General features: G+C 42.6%; 1 protein-coding gene across 1 annotated transcript in view; it reads right to left on the reverse strand.

The window, feature by feature from the left end:
• The window catches only part of OSBPL1A (oxysterol binding protein like 1A), a 2145795-nt gene that overhangs the window by 1887740 nt on the left and 232585 nt on the right, over positions 1-25470 (reverse strand). Inside the window, exon 5 of the mRNA XM_086965647.1 lies at positions 11178-11289. Within this exon, the coding sequence (XP_086821773.1) occupies positions 11178-11289 (112 nt within the window). The remainder of the gene's footprint in view (positions 1-11177; positions 11290-25470) is intronic.

Consider the following 25470-nt stretch of genomic DNA (forward strand, 5'->3'; position numbering starts at 1 on the left):
ACCTTCGGTAAGAATTTTGGGTTTGTTCTAAGAACCACTTTATTTTGGTGTAGCTGCATAAATGGTTCTTGAATCGTAAAAGCCTGCAGTTCACTTACTCTTCTAAGTGACGTGATAGCTATGAGGAAGGCCACCTTCCATGTGAGGAATTGTATTTCGCACCTATGCATAGGTTCAAATGGTGGCCCCATTAGTCTGGTAAGCACTATGTTAAGATTCCAGACTGGGGAAGGTGGTCTTCTTGGTGGAATGACTCTTTTGAGTCCTTCCATGAAAGCTTTAATTGCTGGTACTTTGAACAGTGACAGATGTTGCCTGTTTTGTAGGTACGCCGCTATGGCTGCGAGATGAACTCTGATAGAGGTATATGCTAGGTTACATTGCTGTAAATGTAATAAATAGCAAATGATTTGTTTAGTGGATGCGTTCAGAGGGTTGATGTGCTTACTGTTACAGTGTATAGCAAACCTCTTCCATTTTGCTGCATAGCATGCTCTGGTGGTAGGACGTCTTGCTTGTTTAATGATTTCCATGCATTATGGTGGTAAATCTAAATACCCAAACTCTATGACCTCAGGAGCCAGATCGCTAGGTTCAGTTGTTTGGGATCTGGGTGCATTATTTCTCCATGGTTCTGTGTAAGATGCATGGGTAATAACCTTAGCTTTTGATGTGGTACTTGTGAGAGTTGTAGCAGCGTGGTGAACCACGGCTGTCTTGCCCACGTGGGTGCCACTAGTATCATTGTCATTGAGTGTTGCTGCAGTTTCCGAACCAGTAATGGAATTAGTGGTAGAGGAGGGAACGCGTAAGCAAATTTGTTGGACCAATTTATCCACAGTGCATTGCCCTGGGACCTTTGGTGTGGGTACCTGGATGCGAATTCTTTGCATTTTGCGTTCTGATGATTGGCAAACAGATCTATCTCTGGTTGCCCCCATTTTTGGAAGAATGGCTGTAGTATTTGGTCGTGCAGCTCCCATTCGTGTACTTGTTCTGACTGTCTGCTTAGGATGTCTGCTATTTGATTTTTGAACTCCTGGTAGGTGTTCCGCTAACAGGTAGATCTTTTGAGGAATGGCCCATCTCCATATGTCCTGTGCTAGTCTGGACAGTTGGAGAGAGTGTGTCCCCCCCTGTTTTTGAATATAATACATTGCAGTCATGTTGTCTGTTCTGATCAGGACTGCTTTGCTTGTTATTTGCATTTTGAAAGCTTTTAGTGCTAGAAATATTGCTAATAGTTCTAGGTAGTTGATGTGCAGTTTCTTTTGCTGCACACTCCACTTCCCCTGTACTGTGTATCTGTCCATATGCGCTCCCCATCCGGAGAGCGATGCGTCCGCTGTTATTATTACTTGTGGAATTGGCTCTAGGAACGACCGTCCCTTGGAAATGTTTTCTGTGTTCCACCACTTCAGAGAGCGATACGTCCGGTCGTTTACCAACACCAGATCTGTAATCTGACCTTGAGCCTGATTCCACTGTGTCGCTAGACACTCTTGTAGTGGGCGCATTTGTAGTCTGGCATGTGGTATTAGCAGTATGCAGGAGGACATCATGCCTAATAGTTGCATAAACACTCGTGCTGGTAGTGAGTGTTGTGGTTGAAATCTTTGTATTAACCCGACCATTGTCTGTACTCTGATTGGGTTGGGGTATGCTATTGCCTTTTCTGTGTCTACTGTAGCCCCCAGGTATTGCTGAATCTGGTTTGGTTGCAGGTGTGATTTTTTGTAGTTCACCGTGAACCCTAGGTGGTGCAGCAATTGAATTGTCTTCTGTGTGTTGTGAAGACATTCTTCCTTTGATTTGGCCTTTATTAGCCAATCGTCCAAGTATGGGAAGACATGTATTTGTTGTCTTCTTAGGTGGGCTGCCACCACAGCTAGGCATTTTGTGAAAACTCTCGGTGCTGTTGTGACACCGAACGGAAGGACTTTGAACTGATAGTGTTGTCCTTCTAACACAAACCTTAGGTATTTTCTGTGGGCTTTGTGAATTGGGATATGAAAGTAAGCGTCTTTTAGATCCATTGTAGAAAGAAAGTCCCCTTTCTTCAGTAAAGGGAGTACTTGTTGGAGCGTGACCATGTGGAAGTGCTCCGAATTTATGTAAGCATTGAGAGGTCTGAGGTCTAATATTGGTCTTAGGGACCCGTCCTTGTTGGGGATCAGGAAGTATAGAGAGTATACTCCTGTTCCTTGTTGATCTTTTGGGACCTTCTCTATTGCATGCTTTTGTAGAAGTGCTAGAACTCCTTCTCTTAACAATGTCAGATGATCTTGACTCATTGGACGCTGTTTGGGGGGGATGTTTGGTGGGGTAGCTGTGAGTTCTAGGCAATAACCATGTTGGATAATTTGTCTCACCCACTTGTCTGACGTGATGTTCTCCCAGACAGGTAGGAACTGTGATAGACGTCCCCCGACCGGTGTTATATGGTCTGGGGGGAGTTCTATGAAGTCACTGTTTTGGTGTTGAGGCGTTGCGGTTGTTATTATTTCCGCGGCCTCTACCCTTATTGTTGTTACCTCTGTAACTGCCTCTTGAATTACCTCTGGGTGATGTTGGTGTGAAAGATGTGGATTGCTGATTCGTTCCTGTGTTCTTTGAGCCCCCTCTATAGGTGGATCTACGAAAGGAACCTCTGTGTGTTGGCTGTTGCAATGCTCCCATTGACTTAGCCGTTTCCGTATCTTTCTTCATTTTTTCTAATGTCTCGTCCGTGCTTGAACCAAACAATGTCTTCTGATCAAATGGTTTGTTCAGTAGTGCTGTTTGTACTTCTTGTTTGAATCCTGAGATTCTAAGCCATGCGTGCCTTCTTAGCATGACACTAGTGTTAATAGACCTTGCTGCAGTGTCCGCTGCTTCTAATGCACACTTAATGGAAGTATTAGTTATTATTTTACCTTCCTGTATTAATTGGTCTGCCTTCTTCTGATGTTCTTTTGGGAGATGTGTGAGAAGTTTCTCTAACTCATCGTAATGTGCCCTGTCGTACCGTGCGAGTAGTGCTTGAGTATTGGCTATACGCCAGCTATTCGCTGCCTGTGATGCTACTCTTTTGCCTGATGCATCTATTAACTTCGACTCTTTATCTGGTGGAGGAGCCTCTCCTGTAGATAATGAGTTTGCTCTTTTACGAGCGTTTGAGACCACCAGCGAGTCTAGAGGTACATGCCCTCTAATAAATATTGGGTCCTTTGGAGCCGCTTTGTATTTTTTATCAATTCTTGGGTTTAACACCCTGGCTCTCACTGGGTTTTCGAATATTTCCTCTGTGTGAGTAAGAAGACCCTTCAGCATAGGAAGAGTACCTGATGTTCTCTGTGCATTAGGTAGAGTCTCTAACAAGAAATCCTCTATTTGAGGTTCTGTACGCATATCTAGTTTGTGATATTTTGCTGCCCTATTAATGAGCTGCACAAACCCTGTGTTATCAGGTGGTGAAGGCTTTGAGGGATATAGCTCTGGGTCGTTGTCCTCATCTGACCCTACATCATAATTTTCCCATGGATCCTCCTCATCTGGGATAGTTTCGTCATCCCCTTGAGGTTCTCCCTCCCCTAGATCACTGTCTACATCTGACTGAGGTGTAGCTGGTCTTGGTGTGGAAGGTGTAGGAATATTTGGCCTATTGTGAGGAATAGGAGAAGAGGGTGTGACTCTAGGACGAGGAGAAGCAGGAGGAGTTATATTCGTCCCCATTGTTCTCTTTTTTGAAGGAAGAGGTTTATCTTCTGACTGTTCACTCTTTCTCTTCTTCGTGACCACTTTCCCAGTTTGTGGATCAATAAACAAGATCTTTTGTTTGGGATCTGTCTGTTGCTCCTGAATCGGTACCGAGGGTCCTGGTTCCGAGAGCTGTTTTTGTTTTCGATCGTCAGATCTTGTTGTTTTCCACACCGAATGTCTGCTCGATTCCGACTTTCTGGGTATCGAGTGTCTTTTGGGCGATAAATCATATTTATGTTTCGACATGGAATGTTTCGATACCGAGCTCTCCTTTGTATGTAGCCTCGGTGCCGAAGTCGATGTCGCCCTTTTCTCGGATCCGACATGGTGGGAGTCCGAGTGTTTCGGTTTCAGTTTCGGTTTCGTTGCCGGGCCCGAGGGCGGGGCGTCGGAAACTTTTTTCAGCGGTTTGACCGGGCCCGAGGGCGGGGTCGTTACCGCACGGGGTCGGTTTTTCGGTAAGGGGACGTCGTCACTCACGGTTTGTTGCTCGAAGAGTTCTTCGACCTCCGACTGGTCCCCTTCCGACCCCGACTGGTCCTCTTCTTCCTCGATTTGTTCGTCTCCGAACAGCTCCGGGATCGCCTCCGCCTGCATTCTGGAAACCTCGTGTCTTCGAGCTCGGCGATTTCTAATCGTTAGCTTGGAGGAGAATGCTGCGCAGGCTTCGCAGTCCCTGGATTCGTGTTCAGGCGATAGACAGAGGTTGCACACCTCTGTAGGTCCTTGTGTGGGAACTTAGCACCACACGTTGGACATTTTTTGAATGGAGTCCTTTCCATGGACTCCGGGCTTGACTGCGTCGAGAAAGGCTTCCTTTTCTTCGACGTAGATCCAAGTTTTTCTCTTCTATTTTGAATTTGTAACGCGTCGGAATGGAAATGAACGCGTTCGATAACAATACCGTCGAATTGGAAAGGGAATACGCGCCGAAAAATCACTTTTTTCTGAAGTTGATCTGGAGCGTCTCGATCTTCATCCGAACCCGATGGCGGAAAAAAAACAATCTAAGGATGGAGCCGATGCCCATGCGCACTACCAACCAAGGGAGGAGTCACCAAGATACAAAAGACTCTCCAAGAGAAAAACAAAGTGCAATCATCCGAGCCCAACACCAGATGGCGATCTATTCATAATGTACCATCTGCAGCCCATATGCCTCGAACATATAGATACTAACTGGGGAAATGCAGACCTCAAACACAAGTGTGAAGGTGATTACACTTCTACTTACATAGTGCATAGGAGTTTCAAGCACTGCATACCCTAAAGCCTGGCTCACTGCAACAGTACATGTACTTATATATCTGCAAACACATCAAGCAACCTTTCCACTTATTATAGAACTGTATTTTACTATTAAAGATAAACTCATTTTGGAAACACATAACCAATGACTATTTTCTAATTCAACCAAACCATTCTCTCTCAATTTTCCCAAATAAACACTGACTCACAGTGTGATTCTAGACAAATAATAGTATTTCTTATAAATGGAGTAGTAGAGTAGTATAGTGGTGTTTGGGTAGAGTAGAAGGTTGTGCTAGAATAGTGTTCTAGAGTAGTACAGTGCTGTTTGGGTAGTGTAAGAAGTCATGCTACGGTAGATTTAAGTTTTAGGGTATTGCAATGGTGTTTGGTTACTGTACGTGGTCGTGCTGGGGTAGTGTTCTAGGGTAGTGCAGTGGTGATTATGTAGTGTAGGAGGTTATGCTAGGAATAGTGATTTAGAATTTAAGGTAGTGCAGTGGTGTTTGTATACTGTAGGGGGTGGTGCTGAGGTAGTGTTCTAGGGTAGTGCAGAGATGTATGGATAGTGTAGGATGTCGTGCTGGGGTAAGTTTAAGGTTTAGGGTAATACAATGGTATTGGGTTGTGCTGGGGTAATTTTTTAGTGTTTAGAATAGTGCAGTGGTGTTTGTGTAGTGTAGGGGGTCATGCTGTGATACTGTTTTAAGATAGTGCAGTAGTGTTTGAATAGTGTAGGGGTCGATCTGGGGTAGTGTTTTAGGGTTTAAGGTAGTGCAGTGGTGAATGGGTAGTGTAGGGGGTTGTGCTGGGTAGTGTTTTAATGTTTAAGGTACTACAGTACGGTTTATGTAGTGTAGGGGGTCATACTAGGGGTAGATTTAGAGTTTAGGATAGTGCACTGGTGTTTGTGTGGTGTAGAGGGTTGTGCTGTGTTAGTGTTTTAGGGTAGTGCACTAGTGTTTAGGTAGTGTAGGAGGTCATGCTGGGGTAGATTTAAGGTTTAAAGTAGTGCAATGGTGTTTGGGTAGTGTAGTGGGTCGTGCTGGTATACTGTTTTACACTTTACAGCAGTGCAATGTTGAATGGGTACTGTAGGGGGTCATGCTGGGGTAGATTTAGAGTTCAGGGAAGTGCAGTTGTGTTTGTGTAGTGTATGACATTGTGCTGGACTAGATTTAAGGTTTAGAGTACTGAAAGGGTGTTTGGGTAGTGTAGGAGTTGTGCTGGGGTAGTGTTTTAGGGTTTAGGGTACTGCACTGTTGAATAGGTAACGTAGCTGATTGTACTGGAGGTAGATTTAGGGTTTAGGGTAGTGCAGTGGTCTTTGTGTAGTGTAGTAGGTCGTGCTGCGGTAGTGTTCGAGGATAGTGCTGTGGTCTTTGGGTAGTGTAACAGGTCGTACTGGGGTAGATTTCAGGTTTAGAGTACAGCAATGGTGTTTGGGTAGTGTAGGGGTCAAGTTGGTGTTTTAGTGTTTAATGTAGTACAGTAGTGTTTATGTAGTATATGGGGACGTACTAGGGGTTTGTGTAGTGTGATTCTAGGCAAATAACAGTATTTCTTATAAATGGAGTGTATAGATACTGTCTGGGAAAATATAGACCTAAAAGACAAGTGTAAAGATGCTTAAATGTTAAATGTCCTATACTTGTAAAGCGCACAGCTGCCCCAGCAAAGGGGCGTCCCGGCGCTGTATACCGCTGGGGAACCCATCCTGGCTTTCCCTGTGAGATGGTCCCTCCTGGGCATCTCCAAGGTGAAGACAGGCATCCCTGGCGCTGATGGGGCTGTTAGTAGAGATTAAGCAAGCTATTGCCCAGAGTTGCGGAGTGAGAACCATGGTTGGAGTAGGCACCGAGGCGAGAATTATCAAGTCCGCTGACCATGGCCCAAGACCCTGCCGCGTCGGGAATCGAACCCTGGTCCCGGGCCGACCTCTACTTCCGAGTCTGCCGCCTCTAACAAGTGAGCCACACCACTCCAGACTACTACTTGCACAGTGCATAGGAGTTTCAATCACTGCACCCCTAAAGCCTGGCTCACTGCAAGTGTACATGTACTTATAAGTCTGCAAACACATCAACCAACCAAATCATTCTCTCTCCATTTTCCCAAATGGACACCGACTGACAGTGTGATTCCAGACAAATAACAGTATTTTAAATGGATGTATAGATGCTGACAGGGGAAATGTAGGCCTGAACCACAAGTGTGAAGATGCTTAGACTACTACTTGCATAAGAGTTTCAAGCACTGCATGCCCTAAAGCCTGGCACACTGCAAGAGTACATGTACTTATATGTCTGCAAACACATCAACCAACCAAATCATTCTATCTCAATTTTCCCAAATGAAAATTGACTCACAGTGGCATTCTAGACAAATAACAGTATTTCTTATAAAAGGACTGTATAGATACTGACTGGGGAAATGTAGGCCTGAAACACAAGTGTGAAGCTGGTTAGACTACTACTTGCATAGGAGTTTCAAGCACTGCGTACTCTAAAGCCTGTCTCACTGCAACAGTACATGTACTTATTTGTCTGCAAACACATCAAGCAACCTTACCACTTATTATATAACTGCATTTTACTATTAGAGAAACTCATTTTGGAAACACAAACAATGCCTATTTTCTAATTCTACAAAAATGTAAGAGCACAATACATTTTTAATCAATTACAACTCAGGAAACACATGAAGTACCAACATGCTTCTCTCAAAGTGATTCCTAAATGCACACAGACTCAGTGTGTGATTCTCACAAGCAACACTATCCCTTGCATTTTACCAAAACACATTTTCCAGTCTACAACACTTAAGGTGACTATACACATTGCACAAAATTATCTACTACACATTAGTATAGAGTGCTTCTATCAGATTGATTCTTCAATGCACACAAGACTCACAGTGTGATTCCAGACAAACAACACTAGCCCTTCCCTTCCATTTTACCAAAACACATTTCGTAGTCTAGAATGAGTACTGCATTTTAGTGTAGAAACTGGACTCATTTTGCAAATAAATAAAATATGACTGGTTTCTAATTCTACCAAAACATGAAAACAGCATAGTTATCTATCTGCAAACACATGAAATACACAAATGCTTATCTCAGAATCATTGCTAAATGCACACACACACTCACAATAAAATTCTATCAAAACAAAAGTACTCCCTGCACTTAAGCAGGAGAAACACATTAGTCTGATTAAAATCAAAATGCACCACATACATCCCCTCACAAATTAATAACTCACCTCTCAAATTGTTTTGTACAATAATAAGTTTGTCAGGCACACACCAGATTTTCTTATACAGAATCTCTCTTCTATACACCTCAATGCAGAACCAAAGAAAGGCAAAGTTTCCCTCCCATTTTGAACACATACACCTGAACATCAAATCACATTGCTTCCCACATTAATTCAAAAGCAAACACACATTGCTATTGGTTACACATTTCAACCCTTTCCAATTGACATAAATTTGAACACTACCCCCAATCTGCCTTCTGCCCGTTATCATAGAAACAGTTCATGGAACACTTAACTAAGCACACAGGTCAAAAGTTCATCACCCAATGTTGCTAATCAAAACAGCAAGTGTGCTTGACTTTTCAACATATCAGCTTATCCTATGTAATGTTCTTTTCAATCAAATTTTGTTAACCAATAAGAATCATGGTTTTAAAAAACAGAAACATGCACCCTAGTTTTCAGTGTTGAATGTTGTCAAACAACCAATCATTTATTTTCTCAAAACTACATCTTATCCACCATTTTAGAAAAATCTTAGTTTTCAAACCGTCATTTCATTTACAGAGACCATCTGAGCGCATCCAGACCTCCCTTCAAGATGCTTAGAGCGTGGATTGTGGGACACAGCTATATTTTCTGGAGCCAAAGGTACGCAGAAAACAAAGAAATTCACAAAGACCTAGATTTACCAAATGTAGACATTAAAAGGATTGGACAGAGAGGGTTAAAGTGGCACCAATTGATGCCATTAGTTAAATCATTTTCGTCTCTACAACACCCTGACCTCATAATTGTGCACTGTGGTGATAATGACCTAGGCACTTTGACTGGGGTAGGTCTGGAAAGGCTTATGAAGGACACCTTTGCAGAATTTATGTCACTTTTCCCCAAAACAGCCTTTGTCTATTCTAACATATGCCAAAGGCAGAAATGGAACTGGTCCAATCAATTTTGTCCACAGATTGAGAAAGCTGGGAAACATGTGAATAAATCGGTTTCTGCTTTTCTCCGAGACTATAGAATGGGGTCCATTTATCACAACACACTCCGTTTCAATATGGATGGCATCTATAGGAGAGATGGTGTACATTTTACAGATGAGGGTAACAGAGTCTTCCTCTTGAACTTTAGACTCTGCATAGGTACTTACTTGTAGGTATCAAAATCTCGAAATAAACACAAGGGCTCTTTTTAGAGCCACCTAAGAAATAAACACATAAACTTTAAGTATATCTGAAAAAAATAATTTTTTTCCTTAGAGTCGCGCACCCAACGTGTTAGAGTCGTGCACTCGGCGCGTAGAAGTCATGCACCAAACACTCCTCATAGCAAACAACAGTGTTCTGGGGGTGAGCAACCCAAAACACTGCAGGAGCCGCCCTGGGGGATGGTGGTCCCCAGAACCCTTGAGGACTCCAGGAGAGGGGCCATGCAGCCCCCTCCCACAATACACAAAGCGGCGAGGGCTGGTGGTCCCAGGAGCTTGAGGGGCCATTACCTCCCACCTCCCCCAACAAATTATAATGGGAAGGGCTTTGGAGCCACTCCCAACAATTTATTTTCGGTGGTCCCTTTAAATTTATTAATTAGAGGCCATGCACCACACACACGCCTACCGGTTTAAAAAAAAATGTGGGCCCTGGGGTTCCTTCTGGGACCTCCTGAGCAGGTCTAGAGGGTAAAATTATTTCTACCATGCCCCCTTTCTACGTTTTGCACACATTCCACTGACTTCCTCAGCCTCGCTTCTACAGAGGCACAAAATGGCTGCCAACAGTTCCTGGTTTCGAATGTTTACAACCGCTTGACAGCCAATTAGCATTGAGCGCGTGATCGGGACGGTGCGCTTATGGTACGAGGGCAATCCTCACACAATCTGCGGATCCACCGCGCCCATAGATATATAAATGACTTTAACCGTACTTTTCTCAGGAAATACTGAACAGATTAACACCATTTAAGCAAAAGGCACAAGTCTGAACTGAGGACTACCTCTTTGCCAAATTTGGTGTAATTCCGTTCAGCCGTTCGGGCTGTAGCCGTGGCTAAAGGTCCTATGGGAAATGGCATGGGGAAAACACGTTTTGGGACCCCCCTTTTTTCTCGGCCCCCAAACTTTCGGGGAAGGAGCGGAACTGAGCTGGCCAAAAGTATGGAAAATTTCGAGAAGATTCATCAATCGGCGCCAAAGTTATTGTTAATAGAATGTTGCGGATTTCCTATTCATAATAGGTCCTAACTATAACTACCTACTGGCGACCTCCAGTAGGTAATATATAATATATATATATAATATAAAAAAATATATATATTAGTTTGAACTCCTTCCACAAATAATACACGGATTTCTGTGAGAACCTGCAAATCACATGTTCCTGAGGCAACATCTGGAGCGTAGCGAACCACCATATAAACTTCAGGAAACTCTTACCAACAGTAAGAACAGCAAGGGTCTAGTACTTCTGTGGATAATGAAGGTTAACATTCCTCAGACAGAAGTCAGAAAGGGACTATAAAGTATGGTTAGAGCATGAAACTATGCTTGGCCTTATTATATGCTCTAATTTTCTTTAAATAAACAAAGACATGCTAATCAGTATAAGTATGACATATCTGACCAGGCGCATATACATCCACAAAATGTCATGCTGCATGCCTAGTGCTGATCAGTAAGTACATACAGAACTTGTTTTGTATTGCCTGCAGTCATTTATGTCTGGAAAAATAAAGTATGCAGTCAGCAAATTAACCACATTGCTGCTGCTACATATTCCCGTCCGGTGCTGACATATTCAAAATCCCATGTTATGTGACAAGGTCAACTCGTCATAAGCACAGGGCAGGTAAAACCCATGACGAGTTGACCTTGTCACTAGCAGGGAAGTGGTTAAAAAAAATTCAAGCTACTTAATTAAATATTACCTTCAAGCATTATGCTGATTTCTGGATCCTTTGTGACATTTTTTGCAGTCTGTCCATCTCCATTAATGGTGGCTGTATCAGCGTCATACTGCAAAAGCAACAGTACTAGCTCCTACACAAAAAAAAGGACAATACATATATTGTACTTTCAGCAGTATAGTTGGAAATGAGGCTACACTAATATGAACTCCCTGCCAAAACAGGCAACATGTTCACTTTATCATGAAGTTCAAACTGTAACAAACATCAGTCGGATTAAATCTTTAGCAGTCATCATTAATGAGTAAGTAATATAACCCAAAAAAATTATTCTATGAAGAAAACCTAAAATTTAGGATTATTACACTGAGCAAATACTTTAAAAACATCACATTAACTCTGCATACAAAAATTATGATCAGCTCAAAGATCAGTCTGAATAGTTGTTTGACAGGGAATCGACAAAGCATATTCAGCTTCTATCACAAAGGAAACAAGTACTTCACCCATGAACCTCCTACTTATTTTTTAAAAAGAGAAATGTACAACAACGAGGGAGGAAATGATTGGCAGCATCCAGAGCCAGGATGTATTTTCACTTATTTACAGCTATGAGATCAGGGCTAGCATTTCCAAAACATCAGAGCAGCCTTTTACCAAGTTGTTCTCAAACCACCTACAGTCTTACAAAGCCCGGGGGCTCGAATGGTTACCATAATGAGGAAAGGGCATTCATCCCCATTATAAGGATGAATCGTTTTCTGTACTATCCATAGAGGAATACTAGGTGGATCAATTTGGTTACCCAAACCCTAGTAAGGAAGACTGCTCCCTGTCCTTTACCCAAGGAAAAACACAATCATTAAAGGGGTGACTTTTTACAAGATAAGATGTGGTCATCATTCCATCCTAAGGGGAGAGAGGCTTGGTGAACCCTTCTCCATGTACACCCACCTATGGAGCAAGCGATATAGCTGCAGATGGGGACAAAAGCAATGGACCTTTCCTCTATATTCAACAAAGCTCAGACAAATGATATGTGATCACCAGCATTCTGGAAAGGATCAAATACATTTGTCGAGCTTGCTCTAGCCCAGGGCATCACCAGGTAACCCTTTGCTTCAAGGCATTTCTCTTATATGTTCATTGTTAATTAGCAAAGACTTCCTAGAGAGGAAAGAGCATTATAGGAGGGTGATATTTGAGGAGTGTTTCAGACTTGAAATTTAGAATTAAGCAAAGGAATAGGCTGGACTCCACATATATTTCCATCAGGCCCATGGCGGAAAGAAAAGGCATTGTCAACCTTGTCAGAAAAGGGGTAGCAAAAGCAAGAAGTAACCTTCAGACACTAAGATCAGCAGACAGAGCAGATATTCTCAAATTCATTAATTTGTTAGTCTGGATGCTCTAGTGAGAACACAATCCCTCTTTTCCCTTCATTTTGATCATCTTTGAAACCACTTTGTGTATGGATGTGGTCTTTCAAGCTTCGCACAAGGTTCCCAGTGCTCCTCCATGATTTGGGCGACTGAAAAGGCACTTTCAGGGGTTACCCTGCATAAAAAGCAAGAATCAATGTAAATGCAGAGGGCTCAATGAGAGGATTACATTTGTTGAGCCAAGGTCTGCAATATATTGCAGGCATTGAGACTTTGACCAGGGACACCTCGAAAGGCACTTTAGAGGATTAGGAAGCAACACATTTCCCAGATATCATAAGATCAAATTGCAACCTAGGTATCAAAAGACGTTTTTCTATAAACGAGACAGCAAAAAATTAAACTGTACCGAAACTAACTATAACTAAGCTGGCCCCGAGAGTGGCTGACCTCAACATCTTTAAAATCACTTAGACAAGATGCAATTTTTCAAGACATCAATGAATCAATTGAACACAATCTGAACAGTCCATATATATGATGCGCTTTGGTCCAATATGCACATCAAGACATGTTTGGTTCCCCAACAGCAAACACAAACCTGAAACTCTCAGGAAATGGCAGTAAAAGAGAAGCAAAAAAAAAAGGATTCAATTTATCAGATTTTAAATCCTCTACACACACCGAATACAAAGTTTTCCTATGGATTTGGAAGCAAGACCTAAAAAGGCGGTCCCTCAGCAAGCCACAAGCGCGGCCTAAAAGAAATCAAAGACTTGGTGAGGGAGATCAGTTAAAAAATGTGAGTAGATCCTTGAATCCAGACAGCGAGAGTACAAAGTGGGCAGAAAAATTATTAACACAAGTTCATGATGCTAATAGTAGGGACAAAAACGGGTCAAAGATAGGCAGTACCATGAGTCATTTATAGTGAATCAAACTAGATAGGGGTTTGTATACAATTACCAATAAGTCCAGGAAGCATAAACTTGGATTCAGAGAGTGAGCGTAATCTTGATTATTACTTCGTATTAAAAGGACCTCACCTGACTTTACCATCAACTCAAAGATTTACTGACATTCCTACTCTGCCAACCTCTTTACAACCCGAGCTCAAAGATAATACATTTTCATCAGTTTCTAATCTGAAGGGGACAGGATGCCGGTTTCCAATGTTAAATTTAATTTTGAAAGCTGTCAATGATATCAGGACGGCGTAGGCAGAATCTATTCCCTTGTTAAATAAAGCAAACGGGCAGTAAGCTTGCTCAGTGTGAGAACAGATTAACAATGTTAGGATAATGGCTGCAGGATAACACCACTACTGAGGATGACTTAACAATAACCACAGCCCCATCATGTGTCACTTTGAAAGTCAAGACATTCTTCCCAACCACAAATTAATGGGCTAATTTTTCTGATTACTGACTGTTGGACTTGGCCCTTTTTGCAAGGTAATCACTGAACTTTTTGCCTTCCTCCTCTATTTTGTCTGACCTGTTGTTGGCTGTTTTAGGACTCTGGGCACTTTACCACTGCTGATCAGTGCTAAAGTGCATATGCTCTCCCTATTGTAAATTGATGTATGGATTAGTGATTCCATGATTGGCTGGTTTGGTTTACATGCCAGACCCTAGTACCGTGCACCAGGAGTGCCCAGGGCTGGTAATCCAGATGCTGCTAGTGGGCTTGCAGCACTGGTTTTGCCACCCACAGAAGCAGCCTGTAAAAGTGTGTCTAAGGCCTGCCATTGCAGAGCCTGTGTGCAGTCTGGTACTGCCATGCTGACTGGGCAAGTGGACCCACTTGCCAGTCCCTAAACATTCCCTTTTCTTCATATCAGAAACCCTATGGTAGGCCCAAGGGCAGGGTGCATTGTAAGTATAAGGTAGGACATGCCCTGGTGTGTGTGGCATGTCCTAATAGTGAATTACATCCATTTTTATTTTTCACTATTGCAAGCTACTGTTCTCCATAGGCCAGAATGGGCAGTTAGATTATTACATCTTATCATCCTAACTGACTCAGGGAACATGGTAGAAATTCTATTTTAGTATGCCTGAACTCAGAATGATAAAATACATGTTTTAGTGAAGTTGGTTTTAACATTGTGTTTGAAAATACCACTTTTAGAAAGTATGTATTTTCTTGTCTAATTACCCAAGCCTGCCTCTGAAGGCTATGTATTCCTTGTCTGGAGTTTGAGTGACAGGGCTGGGGAATTCCAGGAGACAGAATGAGTCAGCCCAGTGGTGAATAGAGAGAGCTGCATCTAGATGGGAGGGAGGAGTTGCACCTGGGACCTGAATAGGACTGTGCCTGCCCCCCACAGTGCTGGCTCCACCCCCTGTGGTGCGTCTGATGTCTCTGCCCTGCACTGTGAAAGAAGAGAAGGAATCATGTCAACAGAGTGCTCCAGGGCTGTGCCTTTCCTCCACAATGCTGGCTCCACCTCCTGTGGGGCGTCTGATGTTTCTGCCCTGCACTGTGAAAGGAAAGCAGTCATGTAAACAGAGTGCTCTAGAACTGGTTTGGACTGGGCAAAGGCCCCTCTGCTCTCCGAGGACAAAGGATTTTGGGGTATAACTATTGGACCCTGATCCAAAGAAATTAGATTACATTTGGACAAACAAGAAGAAACCTTTGTTGAGGAGTGGAAACTAAGGAGAGACTATCCCTACGTTGAACTGCTGCTTGGGGGATTGACCTGCAGTGGTTGCCTGACTGCAGAGGAGAAAGGGACATTGTGTACTTTCATCAACTTGTAAGGATCTCCAAAGGCTTGGAACAGAGCTTGCCTCCTGCTGAAGTCTCAGGAACAACAGACTTCAACCCCCAGCTCCCCAGAGTTATTTGGAAGTGCCTGCTGCGGTTTTGGGCCTTCTGAGGGACTGCGTGTTGCAAGGAACTGGAAGCGCGACTCAAGAGGAAGAAGCGTGTCGCCGTCGCTGCTGTCGCATCGTGGATGTCGCTGCTGTAGCTATCGTATTGCACCGCATCGAGAGAAGCGCCTCGCTGCTGCAGCCGTCGCATCTTGGATGTCGCCGCTGTAGCTGTCGTATTGCACCACATTGAAAGAAGCGTCTTGCAACCAAGAGAGAAGCGTCTTGCAACGAAGAAGAAGCGTGTCGCTGTTGTCGCATCTTGGATGTCGCCGCTGCAGCTGTCGTATTGCGCCGCATCAAGAAAAGCGCCTCGAATCCACGGAGAAGCATGCTGCCGTTGGGGCTGCTGCAGTTGCATCTTGAATGTTGCCGCTGTAGTTGTCGCATTGTGCGGAAGCGTCTCGCAACGTCGGAGAAGAGTGTCACAGCCGAAGCTGTTGTCGTATCGTGGAACAAGGGTGTTGCCGCTGCACCGGACACATCGAATAGAGACTTCTCTCACCATCGGAGAAGCGTACCGCATCTGGAAGATCTTCACGTCTTTATTTCTTTGCACCGGAACTTTGCCTATTTCCATTACTAACACGTTTGTTGTAGAAGCGTAACACATCGTAAGGTACATTGACTCAAAGTGTTGCATTTTAAGAACAACTTCATTTTTTTGCTTTCTTGCAGCTACAAGATGAGAATGTTTTCATTCTTCACAGCACTTCACATATAGTGTGGGATGTGTAATTGCTATTGTTCACAAGCTTTAGAATGGAATGTACTGTCCTACCACAGAGGAAACACAGGAGCCTGGCCAGCTCCTGTGGGTGACCTTGACACAGACTGGTGCGGCCAGCCTTGATTTTGCAACCAAGCGAAGCGGGGGGGTATCATACTGATACTCAAAAAAACAACTAATAACTCATATAGACACTCATGTAGCTACTCACCAACCCATGCAGCCACTTATACACAAAGTGAGACACCGATACAGATATTTACATATTTAAACATTACTTGATAATACATGTATTCACTAAGATACACTTAATAAGTAAGTTATACAATGATGTTTACAAAAAACATCCATTTAAACACTTATTTACCCATGTATTCTTCCATCTACCTTTAGATATACATATATAAAAAATATTTATTTTTCAGAAAGACACACATTCACTGGATGATGTCATCAGTGATGTCATTTGAGATGTCATCAGTGATGTCATGAGTGATGTAACTGACCATGTCATGAGTGATGAAATATGTGACGTCATCAGCAGTGGATTGCGGGCGCGCGAGTTAGGTAGCTGAACTTACTAGAACAGGGGAATTTCAATGGTTTTGTATGAGCGAAATGTCCAGCTAACTATAACAACATGTGTGAAGCCTATGGTTTTTTCAGTGAATTTCTTTTTTTTTTTTTAATGCTAATTCCTAACTATAATGTGTGTGAAACCTATGTTTTTTTCCTGTAATGTAATATATATATATATATATATATATATATATATATATATATTCACTGAAAAAACCATAGGTTTGACACCAGTTATAGTTAGCTGGAAATTTTACTGACATAAAACCATTGATATTCCCACGTTACAGTTAGTTGGACTCACTATAACTTGCGCGCCTGCAATGCACTGCTGATGACGTCACATATTACATCACTCATGACATGGTCAGTGACATCACTCATGGCATCACTGATGACACCATCCAGTGAATGTGTGTCTTTCTGAAAAATAAATATGTTTTATATATGTATATGTAAAGGTCGATGGAAGAATAAATGTTTAAATAAGTGTCTAAAAGGATGTTTTTAAAAAAAGAAATTGATTGGTTAACTGGCTTATTAAGTGTATCTTAGTGAATACATATATTAGTGAGTAAGATTTAAATATTTAAATATATGTATCAGTGTTTCACTTTGTGTATAAGCGGCTGCATGGGCTGGTGAGTAGCTACCTGTGTGTGTATATGGGTTATTAGATGTTTTTTTAGTATCAGTATGAGTGTCTGTATGGTTTGGTGGGCGTATTACTTAGCACATAGATGCATCAATGACTGACTCACTGTTTGTATGTGTTTTGAAGACAGCATATGTGCAGGACTGAATGGGTGGATGAGTGTGTATATGTGTGTGTTAGTGAGTGAATGACTGTCTCACTGGTGTCTTTATCAGTAACGACATATGTTTTAATCTAGTATATGTGAGTATTGATGTATATAAGTGAGTATATGTGAGTAAGAGATTGTAAGAGTTCCTGTTTAAATAAGTATGTGTTTCTATAAGTGATTGTTTAAGAGAGTAAGTATGTGTAAGTTTGCTTAGAAGTAAGGTGGTAGTGTGTGTATAGTTGTATATGCAAATAAATGGATGTTCAATAGTTTATTTGCATGTGTGAGTATGTGTGTGAGTAACTTTTGGATGACTGTCGGTGTGTAACAGGATGTATAGGTGTATCACTACATATGATGAGTGAGTATATGTATGAGTGACTATATAGAACTGTTGGTGAATGAGTGGATGTGTACATAGATGGCGGAATTACTGAATTGGTTGTTGTAACTGGTATGGGTATCTCCATTTTTTTGAAAATGTTAGTTTCTATTTTGAATATGTGTTTCAAGGGTTACATTACACTGAAAGGTGGTCTGTCACAAGGATGGTGTCATCAGTGATGTCATGACTGATGTCACTGACCATGTCATGAGTGATGTAATATGTGACGCCATCAGCAGTGCATTGCAGGCGCGCAAGTTATAGTGAGTCCAACTAACTATAACGTCAGAATTTCAATGGTTTTATGTCAGTAACATTTCCAGCTAACTATAACTGGTGTCAAACCTATGGTTTTTTCAGTGAATTTCATAAGTTTTTTAAATGCTAATTCCTAACTATATATAGGGCCTGAAACCTATGTTTTTTTTCAGTGAATTTCAAAGGTTTTTTTAATAGCAAATTTCTATAGCTATGAAATGTAATATTTTTATAATGAATCCTATATTGTATATTTGTGTAATACAATTTTTTTATGTATATTGTTCATGTTTTTTTAAATTTTTTTCATTTTTTTGCCCTGGAGCGCTCCTGGTGCGCGTACCGGTGAGCGTCCTGTTAGCGCTATTGCCGCGAACGAAAACATCATCGTGACATATCGCGTAGCCGCGTGATACGCCCGGCGTAAGCGCACCTGGAAGCACTCGAGCGCATAAGATCGCGCTACGTAAGCGCCCCCGGGCTCGTAGCGTAAGCGCGTCGGGTCATGTGACCTGAAAATAACACTTCATTAGTTCAGGACACTTTTGGTTTCCAAATGATAAAGCCAGTGTCATGTGACCTGAAAATAACACTTTTCATTGGTTCAGGACAGTTTTGTTTTCCAAAAGATGAAAGCCCCCACCTTTTTTACTCATTCTCACTTTTTACTTTGACGGAGAAAGACCTGTTTGCAGACCTGTTTGTACCTATTTGTACTGAAAAATGGCTACAGTAGCAGCAGCAGCAGGAGCATCTCAACCACCACCACCACAAGGACCACCACAACACCACAGTGGTGGAGAAGAGAAGAGGAGGAGGAGGAGGAGGAGGAGAGGCGGTACCTGCCTGAAGATACTACCACCTATAAGCCAAAGGAGCACATTGTCTGGGAGTTTTTTAAAATCCCAAGGGGCCTCAAGAAAGTTATTGCGCCAAAGGTTACTTGTCTGATCTGTGGCACTGTACTTTCCAGGGGGAACCCTGCCCAAAAGTATTCTTTTGGCAACAACACCATGATTCGCCACATGCAACGCCGGCACCCAAACAACTATGCTGCGGCAGAGGTCAGAGAACTGACCAGAAACCCTCCCCAATCTTCACCCAGCACCTCCCAAAGTAAGCAACCCACTCCATCGGGTCCAGAGACAAGTGAGATGGTCCCAAACATCCAAACCCAGTTTGGAGATTTCAAAATTGTTTGCAAATTTTGTGGAAGGACAATTTGCTATGGAGATCTAAGTATTAAACTGATTAACCACGCCCCTTTTTACACCTCTCTGCAACGCAGCCCCCGTGCATGTTTGAAGAGGGGGAACTAATTCCCCTTGCATACTAGGGGTCCCTGGGGGCCAACTAGCCCACCTGGTACCTCCAGTATGCGCCAGGGGGCTGCATTGCACAAAGGTGTAATGAGGTATGCCCCTTTTTACACCTCTCTGCAACGCAGGCCACTGGCGCGTTTGCAGCGGGGGGACTAATTCCCCTTGCATACTGGGGGTCCCTGGGTCATATCTGCCCAAACACCGATATTCCGAACGATTGAAAATTATTTTTCTTGAGAAACATTCGGATTTGGATTATCAAGTCCTATACTTTGGAATTTTTGAAAGACTGACTTTGAGGATGCTATAAATTACTCAAGTCTGCCCGAATTGTGTGGGTAAAATTGATACCTAGTCACTTTGAATAAGAATGTACTTACGTCTCGTCTAACATTTGGAAGAAATATCTAGTTATATGACAACAGGATACCTACATAACTTGAAGGAAATAGGAACGCCCTGAAGAAGTTCTGTTGTACAGAACGAAACGTTTCGGCTGGCTGTGGTACATAAACTTAAAGAAAATAAAAGTATTTGAATATACACCAAGATTCAGCGCTTCAATAAGGACTCTAAGTGATATGATTTGATTGGACTTATTGTGCAAGTGGTGCTGTGCCAAACTTTGGAATATTCTCCACTACTCTCTACTACTTACTCTCTCCTACTCCATTACTCCCCACTCCCTACTCCCCACTCCCTACTCCTCACTCCCTACTCCTCACTCCCTACTCCTCACTCCCTACTCCTCACTCCCTACTCCTCACTCCCTACTCCTCACTCCCTACTCCTCACTCCCTACTCCTCACTCCCTACTCCTCACTCCCTACTCCTCACTCCCTACTCCTCACTCCCTACTCCTCACTCCCTACTCACTGCTGCTCTCTGCTACTCTCTGCTACTCTCTACTACTCACTCTTTACTACTCTCTACTACTCACTCTCTACTGCTCTCTACTACTCACTCTACTACTTACTCTCTACTACTCTACTACTCACTCTCTACTACTCTCTACTATTCACTCTACTACTCTACTACTCACTCTCTGCTACTCTCTACTGCTCTATACTACTCACTCTCCACTCTCTATTACTCACTCTCTACTTCTCTCTCTACTAGTCTCTACCTCTCTACCACTACCTCTCTACCTCTCTACACCTCTACCTCTCTACCTCTCTCTACACGCACAAATATACACATATATATGCATATTTATGCATATGCATTTATATATATGTATAAACAACACCTCCTCTCAAAGAAAGAAGCAGGAGCCTCAGTGGGGATGAGAAGCGGCAGCACCTTTATTCCAAACAATAGGCGTATGCATTTCGGCCGGTGTGGCCTCGTCAGCGCCTGCGGTAGTGAATGCGGAAGTCCTGGCGTTCTGCAGCTTGATAAGGCACCCAACCCCATTGTGATAGGTGCAATGTCCCAGCTCCGCCCCTCAGCAACCAAAAGTCCTCAATATGAAGGGTCCGTGTAGATCAGCGGACTCCATGTCCCAGGATGCACCAGTGGCTCCCAGGTGAGTATGGCTGTGGAGCGGTCTTGAAAAATTCAAGAAAATAGCGAAGGGAAAGGTGCGCTGCAAAGCGTTCATGAAAACCGCAGATTGAAACACGGGGTGCAGCCTCAAGTCCCCAGCGCCTCATCGACCTTAGGTCCAAGCCCCTAGTGTAGCATGAGCAGGGAGGAGTAAACCCAGCTCAAATGGTGAAAAAATGTCTCACAGTGACGCTTCAGGTGCGAGGTCCGCCGGCGGGTCAGGAGATGTATATGTATATATATATATACACACACACATACATATATAAACATATATAAGCTGTATATCTATATAAATACAAATATAAATGCATGCATACATATACATATATGCATACAGATGCATGTTATTTACATGAAATTTTAAAAAACACTAACAAAAGCAAAGTTAAAAAGCCACCTCATTACGAGGGTGAGATCTATTGCATTTTCAATGCTTGTTTACTTTGGTTCCATCAAGAAGGCATTCAGATGTGTCACACATTTGCCATAAATTCTGAATGTTAGCACTCTAGTTGCTCATTAGATCACTGTAGTAAAGCTACTGCTCACCAGGGAAGTCTGCTGCTGGTATTCAAAGTGCATGTTTCAGTCTGCATGTCAGAATTTTTTTAATGAAATAGAAGAGGATTTGAGAAGTCACTCAAAATGATCCCACATTTTTCTTAATCATACTTTCTATGGCACAATATACCCCCTCATTTTGTTCCTTTTTAAATTAAATGTTTTAAGAGTTACCACTTTATTCCAATCAAGATGGCTTCAGGTGTGCCAAACCTTTGTAATAAGTAGGACTGTTAGCGCTCTAGTTGTTCTTTAGAACACTCTGGGACATTCTGTCATTGGGCTATACTTGGGCTACATCTGGGTGATATTTGGGCTACATTTGGGCTCTTGTCTCTGGTGACCATCTTGGGACACTGCATGTCAGAATTTTTTAATGAAATAGAAGAGGATTTGAGAAGTCACTCAAAATGTGCCCTAATTTTTCTTCATGCAGCACTAATAATACTTTCTATGGCATAATATACCGCCTCATTTTGTTCCTTTTTAAATTAAATGTTTTAAGAGTTACCACTTTATTCCCATCACGATGGCTTTAGGTGAGCTATACCTTTGTAATAAGTAGGACTGTTAGCACTCTTCTTGTTCTTTAGAACACTCTAGGAGGCTGCAGTAGAACACAAAGGAATCAACTGACAGTCTCTGTCCTTGTTGGATGTACATGTTTTACTGAGAATGTCCTACTTCATTCTCACATGACTGAGAAAGATAATGTGAATTTACAGAAAATATGCTTTCAGTTTAGCTTATAGATCCCCTTCCAAACCGCTGTGGGAAAATCATGAGATATTAGTTTTCTTTCAAACATGATTCATGATATCACAGCAGAAGGCTTTTTCACATGTTAAAATCACCTTAGAACACACCACAATTCCTAAAATTAGTATAGTACCATCAACAAATGATTTATAATGTAACTAAAGTCCTAAAACCCTCTATTAACTACAATGCTTTTTAATGAGGTCCCAAGATGGCTGCCAACACTTCTTGGATGAAGTGCTGACAGCCAATCAGATCAGATGTGTGGTTAGGCTCCGCCCAGATATATATATTTTTTTTACCTAAATTACTCAAAATCCACTGGAGCACATATCTTGAGACATAGCAAAGGCACATCGGGCTACCAGTCCCTACAATTTAGCCAGGTTTTGTGGAAATCCATTCAGCCGTTCGGGCTAAAAGTGAGTCCAACCGCCCTATGGAAATTAACATGGGGAAAACACGTTTAGGGACCCCCCTTTTATCTCGGCCCCCGCTTGACGAATCCCCCCCCAAACTTTCAGGGAAGGAGCGGAGCGCAGGCAAATTTAAGGAAAATTACAGGCAGATTTCAGATTTCTCAACCGGCGCCAAAGTTATTCCCAAAAGAATGTTGCGGATTTCCTATAGAAAACAATCCTGACTATAACAACTTACTGGCGACCGACAGTAGGTTATATATATATATATTACCTACTGGCGGTCGCCAGTAGGTAGTTATAGTTAGGATTTTTTTCAATGTTAAATCTCAAAATTCTATTTGGAATAACTTTGGCACCGGTTGACGAATCTGCCTGAAAATTTCCTGAAAATGGCCTCGTCGAGCTCGGGTCCTTCCTTGAAAGTTTGGGGGGGATACGTCAAGCGGGGGCCGAGATAAAAGGGGGGTCCCAAAACACGTTTTCCCCATGTAAATTTCCATAGGGCGGTCGATTTCACTTTTAGCCCGAACGGCTGAATGGATTTCCAGCAAACTTGGCAAAATTGAAGGGACTGGTAGCCCGATGTGCCTTTGCTATGTCTCAAGATATGTGCTGCAGTGGATTTTGAGTAATTTAGGTTCAAAAAAATATATATATCTATAGGCGCTCTCCGGTGCGCGCACCGGAGTGCGCTCCAGGCGCGACACGCGACTTGCGCGCAGGAAGCTGATTGGCTCTTGGGTGTCTGTAAACATTCTAAACAGTCTGGAGCGGCCGCCATCTTGTGTCTCGGTAAAATCGAGACACAAGGGGTTTGAAAAAAAAAGCGGCAAATGACCATAAGGGGGAAGAGTAGACCCCCTCTGACCCCCTAGGTTTGATGTAGGGGCTAAAATAGGGTCCTGCAGGGCATTAAATTATTATTTTTTTTTTTCGTTTTGCGCGGGGGAAGCGCATGGTACGCGCACCGGCGAAGCACGGGGAAAATCCAGGACCATATTTATGAAGGCCTTGCGCTGCTAGTTTTGCGCCTCCTGTGCGTCAATTTTTGTGTCAAATGCGCATTGTTATGCAATATTTAAAAAGTGACGCATCTATCTAGATGCGTCACTTTTTAAATATAGTGCAACGAGGCACATTTTTTAACACTGCTGTTGTGATGCGTCACTTTTCTGTGCGCACTCCTTATGACATTCCAGATGTGTCATATTTAATGTATGACGAATCATGTTGCAAGGAGTTACAGATACATCAGTATTTCTGACATATCTGTAAACATAAAAGTGATGCGAGGCAGGTGCAAGATTTTGACGCAACAGCATCCTAAAAGTGACGCAGAGAAATCTTATAGATTTCAGTACGTCGTTATTACCAAGCTTTTTGCGGGGGAATGCCCCCTTTGCATACATTATACCTGACGCAGATATAATGTGGCGCAGACGTTTAAAAAGTGACCCATGTACCTAGATGCGTCACTTTTTAAAAATAGCGTCAGGTATAATGCATGCAGAGGGGGTGTTCTCCCGCAAAAAGCTTTGTAATAGCGACGCAGTGAAATCTTTGAGATTTCACTGCGTCACTTTTAGGATGCTGTTGCGTCAAAATCTTGTGCCTGCTTTAGCAGGTGTTAGACTGACGCAAGCCCTTTCACATGGTGCTTTTTCCATGTGAAAGGACACATTACTGGAGTTGCGTCACTTTTGTGACGCACTCCAGTAATGCGTTACTTGGAATGTCATAAGGAGTGCGCACAGAAAAGTGACGCATCGCACCAGTGGTGTAAATAAATGTGCCTCGTTGCGTTATATTTAAAAAGTGACGTATCTAGGTAGATGGGTCACTTTTTAAAATCAAGCGCCACATTATATCTGCGTGAGGTATAATGCATGCAGTGGGGGTGTTCCCCCGCAAAAAGCTTTGTAATAGCGACGCAGTGAAATGTTTGAGATTTCACTGCGTCACTTTTAGGATGCTGTTGCATCCTTTAAATATAGTGCAACGAGGCACATTTTATTACACTGCTGGTGTGATGCGTCACTTTTCTGTGCGCACTCCTTATGACATTCCAGATGTGTCATATTTAATGTATGACGAATCATGTTGCAAGGAGTTACAGATACGTCAGTATTTCTCACATATCTGTAAACATGAAAGTGACGCGAGGCAGGCGCAAGATTTTGACGCAACAGCATCCTAAAAGTGACACAGAGAAATCTCATAGATTTCAGTACGTCGTTATTACCAAGCTTTTTGCGAGGGATTGCCCCCTCTGCATACATTATACCTGATGCAGATATAATGTGGCGCAGAGTTTTAAAAAGTGACCCATGTACCTAGATGCGTCACTTTTTAAAAATAGTGTCAAGTATAATGCATGCAGAGGGGGTGTTCCCCTGCAAAAAGCTTGGTAATAATGACGCAGTGCGTCTTTTTTAGGATGCTGTTGCGCCAAAATCTTGCGCCTGCTTCACAGCAAACCTTTCACATGGTGCTTTTTCCATGTGAAAGGACACATTACTGGAGTTGCGTCACTTTTGTGACGCACTCCAGCAATGCGTTACTTTTGTGTTTACAGATACGTCAGAAATACTGACATATCTGTAACTCCTTGCGAATTGATTAGTCATATATTAAATATGACATATCTGGAATGTCATAAGGAGTGCGTCCAGAAAAG

The sequence above is a fragment of the Lissotriton vulgaris genome, chromosome 4_1 (genome assembly GCF_964263255.1).
Source record: "Lissotriton vulgaris chromosome 4_1, aLisVul1.2, whole genome shotgun sequence".
Classification (NCBI taxonomy): domain Eukaryota; kingdom Metazoa; phylum Chordata; class Amphibia; order Caudata; family Salamandridae; genus Lissotriton; species Lissotriton vulgaris.